Source organism: Triticum dicoccoides, chromosome 2B (genome assembly GCF_002162155.2).
Source record: "Triticum dicoccoides isolate Atlit2015 ecotype Zavitan chromosome 2B, WEW_v2.0, whole genome shotgun sequence".
Lineage (NCBI taxonomy): Eukaryota > Viridiplantae > Streptophyta > Magnoliopsida > Poales > Poaceae > Triticum > Triticum dicoccoides.
Window position 1 is genome coordinate 463,393,478 of NC_041383.1, and position 4,978 is coordinate 463,398,455.

Here is a 4,978-nt window from a genome sequence, read left to right on the forward strand (position 1 = left end):
AACACTAATAGTTTCTTTATTGCAGTCTATCTTAGCATTAACAGTGTTCAAGAAAGGTCTACCAAATATAATGGGACAAAAATCATCTTGTGGGGAACCAAGAATTAGGAAATCAATATGGTATTTAATTTTTCCACACAAGACCTCAACCTCTCTAACAATCCCAAGCAGTGAAATAATATCTCTATTCGCATGTTTAATAGTAACATCATTGTCTTCTATTTCACCAGGTGCAATATCATTCATAATTTCTTGATATAAGGTAATATCACTCACACTAGCACCCAAATCACATAAGCCATGGTAACAATGATCTCCTATTTTAACAGAGACAATGGGCATGCCAACAACAAGTTTATTGTTATCCTTAGTGTCGGGTTTAGCAATTCTAATAGCTTCATCACAAAAATAAATAACATGCCCATCAACATTATCGACCAAGAGATCCTTAACCATAATAATATTAGGTTCAACTTTAATTTGTTTAGAGGGTCTAGGTGCTCTAATATTACTTTTGTTAACCACAGTTAAAATTTTAGCATGTTCCTTAATCCTAATAGGAAAATGTGGTTTCTCAATATAAGCAGTAGCCACAACTGGATCAACATTGTAAATGATAGTTTAACGGGTTCCTCAATCTTTTTTATTTAATAGAGGGATAATATTTAAACCAATTCTCCTTAGGGAGATCAACGTGAGTAGCAAATGAATTACAAAAGGAGGCTACTATCTGAGAGCCAAGTCCATATTTAGTGTTAAACTTATGAAAATCATCGAGGTCCATAAAAGATTTAACACAATCAAACTTAAGTGTAATACCTGTCTCTTCACCTTTGTCAAGTTTCCAATCTTCAGAGTTGTGTTTAATCTTTCCAGAAGATCCCACTTTAATTCAATAGTTTTCTTCATAAAGGAACCAGTTGAAGAAGAATCGAGCATGGTTTGATCATCATGAGAAAGCCGGGCAAATAAAAATTCTAAGATAATTTATTTTGGGAGCTCATGATTGGGGCATGTGTACATGATGTACTCAAGCCTCCCCCAAGCTTGAGAGATGCTTTCTCCTTCACGAGGTCAAAAATTATATATATAATTCCGATCACAATGAACCAGATGCATAGGATTAAACTTTTGATGAAATTTCAATTTTAATCAATTCCAATCCCAAACTCCAGCATCATCACCTAGCCTATACATGCCAATGTCTTTCCCCCAAAAGATAAAGGAAAGACCTTCTTCTTAACTTCATCTTCGGATTAACCTGCAAGCTTAAATAATCCACAAACTTCATCCACATAGATTAGGTGCATATCATGATGTAGTGTTCCATCTCCTGCATAAGGATAAGCTAGCAATTTCTCTATCATACCTGAAGGAGTCTCATAATAAATATTTTCAGTAGGTACAGTAGATTGAGGAACAAGTTTTTGTGCTTCCAGTCGAGGTAAAGATATCCCGAACAAACCCCTTTAAAGGATTGTTTTCCATAATAACAAGTAACAGTAAATTTCAGCACGTAATATAAATGTTTCCTTACCAAATTTCACTTACCAAAGACGCTTCACTCCCCGGCAATGCGCCAGAAAATAGTGTTGATGTCCCACAAGTATATGGGATTAACCATAGTCCTTTTGATAAGTAAGAGTGTCGAACCAACGAGGAGCAGAAGAAAATGATCTGAATACATAATTCCAAAGTTTTGACTCCCATATCGACGATGTGAATACATATCTCCAAGACTCCAACTAGGAGTCAAAAGCAAAAACACAACTATATAATTAAACTTTTAATGGCAAAAGGTAGAACCATAGTACAAAATTGTACGAATCCCCCCACACACAAACAGTGCCACATACAAACCCACAATAATGACCAACATGTGACATCATTCAATCAGGAGCTTTCTTTTACTTTCCGGGCACTAATTAAGCTCCTTAGATCCCTCCATGGAATTAAAGAAGAGCACATGCGCTTTGGCTCCAACGCCGACTAATCACAGTTTTGTACGTGCAAGGAACATTTTAAACCATATCCTGTACTAAGTAACCTAGTGCCACAGTTATGAGCTCGCCTTGAGGTCAAACCTCCCCTGTCTCCGTAGTTGAGCCAGAGTTGCCTTCAACTCTTAGCCTCTTTAGCTCCAATCTTAAACACATCGGTGATGAATCATGGCGAATGATGGCGAAATATTATACGCTTCGATGAGCTGAATTGATCTTTGATCCCGAGGCCGATAGCACTGGCTCTGGATCCCAAAACCATCCATTACTGCTTCCATCTGCCAAAAAAGAGGCATTAATGGTGTAATTAGTCACAACTAAGGCAAAAAAAACAAAAGAAAAAAACAGATGGCTCTCTCTTAACCATGTAGAGAAGCAGCAGCAGCAGCACTAGCATTGACCAAACCAATTGCAACACACAAACCAAACAACTTTAAGTGAGTTGTATGCCACCCCGTCATTAATCAAGGTGGGTGATATGGAAGCAATCTTGGGGGATTACATTAGTGGGTTACGACTAGTTATGACTTAACCAAGTTTCAATCTTTTCTTAAATGCAAGGATGCAACATCTCTAGAATAACCAACAAGTCAACCCTCAGAGTTAATATCTGTTGTCAGCAATTAAGCACTGCGAGCTGGAACAGAAGCAAAGGCCCAAGGGAGCTGAGATTTTTCAAAGCGGGCGGTGACATTAGAACAAGGGGGGTGGAGGAGGAGGAGGCTGCTCTTATGTGCATGAAACAAAGTGGCATTAATGTATTGCTTATCTCTTCGTCATTGTATGAGGATGCGCACCGCATGGGTACATACATAGGCCTTGCGTTTGCACCATTTAAAGACCTAAAAATTGCATAGCAGCAGCATATCTTCAAGGACCCCATTTATTCGATTAGCAAAAACCAATGGCTCAACATTCAAGTCTATTTAGTGTACTACTCTCTACTTTCTTTTTCCTGCTAGCAGTATGATGTGCATTTTGAGACGCTGTGCCAAATAAATTCCATTCAAGATCACATTCAAGTGGTGAAATCAATTTGGGCCAGTCAAAAAAAAAATTAAGCTTTCGAAGCAATTAGGACAGGTATTGATGAGCTTCAACTTTCAACTACACACCCAATAATAATAACCGTCATAATTACAAGATGTGTCTATCTTCCATGTCCACTGTCTAGAAGCAGTGAAACCTGTTGGAGGCAAGTCATTTGCAAACTTTTAGAATTGAATCACTACATGTGTTTTAACTTTAAACCACTCTAATATGTGAACTCTACTATGAAAAGATTGACAAAAAAGTGTGTGGATTAGAGCCCTTAATATCAGTGGCAAGCTTTCATTAGGGTAAAGAGGAAATAAAAGCAAAGCAAAACATGTCAAAAGTCTAGCTGTAACTACATACCCAGCCTCTGCTTTCGCCTGTTAGATAGCCTACCTTGTGTGCATGACCAGCCCTCTCACCTCGCACTTCTCTTCCACCCAACATAACACAAAATATTCAACCCATACCTTGCCACTCTCCAACCATGATTTGGTGGGTAATAAAATGCCTCGGCGTTGTACAACATGAGAGGGAGAGCGAGAGAGAGAAGTAGTAGTATGCCTCTCACTGTTGCATTAAACAAAACTAATTGACCTCTCCCCATCCATCTCCCTCCCCACTATAAATACTCGCCATCTCCATTCCAACTACACCAATGCAAAACGCTCCTAGCATTCCAACTCCCGGGCTTCTCTCCTTCCAGAGCATCCCCTCCCCTGTCGCTCTCACTTTCATCTGCACGCCTCCTGCTTCTCGGACCCGACGCAAAAGTAAGCTCCCTCCCTATATGCATCCATCTCTAGTGATCTCTAATCTCTTCTAGGTTGCAACAATCGATCAATAGTAGCTTTCAGAGCTGATGCTAATCCGACAGTTCAACGTTTTGATGTGTGCAGGCAGGGGATACCTCTGAGGATGAGCCGCAGCAACAGGAAGAGCTCATCAAAGGGCCTTGACCTGAAGCTGAACCTCTCGCTGCCTGCAAGAGGGGACTCCTCCAACAGGGTGATGGCTGACGAGGAGTCGTCCCCGAGCTCATGCCTATCGTCGGAGAACGAGCACGGCCTGCAGTGGTCCAACAGCCCCGAGGCGACGTCCATGGTGCTCGCCGCCTGCCCTCGCTGCTTCATCTACGTCATGCTCCCCCAAGACGACCCTCGGTGCCCCCAGTGCAAGAGCCCCGTGCTCCTTGACTTCCTGCAGGACAATAGCAACAATAACAACAGCACCAACAGCAACAGCAGGAAGAGCAGGAGGGGGTGAAAGAAGAGGAGGAGAGGCTCCATTCGGCAGCACCGACATCAAGAAAAGCGTTTATATGATGTCCTAGGTTCAGTAGTTCTCTTTCGTTTGATCATTTCTTCAGTGTAACCATGATATGTCAGTATTAAAATTGTGAGACTGGCATATTATCCATGTGCTGGTGTCACGATTTTGACACATCATGGATACACTGGGGACTATATCCCCTCTCCTGTGTTCTTCTTCGGTGGTTCTAAATGGAGTAGTTTGTTAGGCATAGGACCAGACTTCTTCTCTTCTGTTTCTTACTTTCAAGACAAGAAAAGATTACCCCTGAAAATCTCAAGTTGGGCCGGATGAGTATTATTCTGAAACATCTAGACAAGAAAAGACTTCACACCATGAACACTCATCTGTTCATTCCTTTGTTTTCAGACAAGGTATGCAAATCCAGCATACAAAGTGGAGAAAGTGCAAGAAGAACAGTCAACCCCAGAAATGGAGTGTTAGGAATTTGTCACCACAGATTAGTTGAACTAACCAATTGGCACTACAACTCCCACGCCTCAAAATAATGAGGACTCTACCTACTATCCTTGAAAAAGACATCATGTAATTAAAAAGGTGATCAAATTTCAAATTGTAGAGATATAGTATTTGAAACAATCAAACAGTCTACGGTGTGACGCCATGCAATG

General features: G+C 40.8%; 1 protein-coding gene across 1 annotated transcript; it reads left to right on the forward strand.

The window, feature by feature from the left end:
• Positions 1 to 3,699: 3,699 nt before the first annotated feature.
• On the forward strand, positions 3,700 to 4,654 carry LOC119364236. Its single transcript, XM_037629667.1, has 2 exons — positions 3,700 to 3,808; positions 3,935 to 4,654. The coding sequence occupies exon 2, from the start codon at positions 3,954 to 3,956 to the stop codon at positions 4,299 to 4,301; it is 348 nt and encodes a 115-aa protein (XP_037485564.1). The 5' UTR covers positions 3,700 to 3,808; positions 3,935 to 3,953; the 3' UTR covers positions 4,302 to 4,654.
• The last annotated feature ends 324 nt before the right edge of the window (positions 4,655 to 4,978 follow it).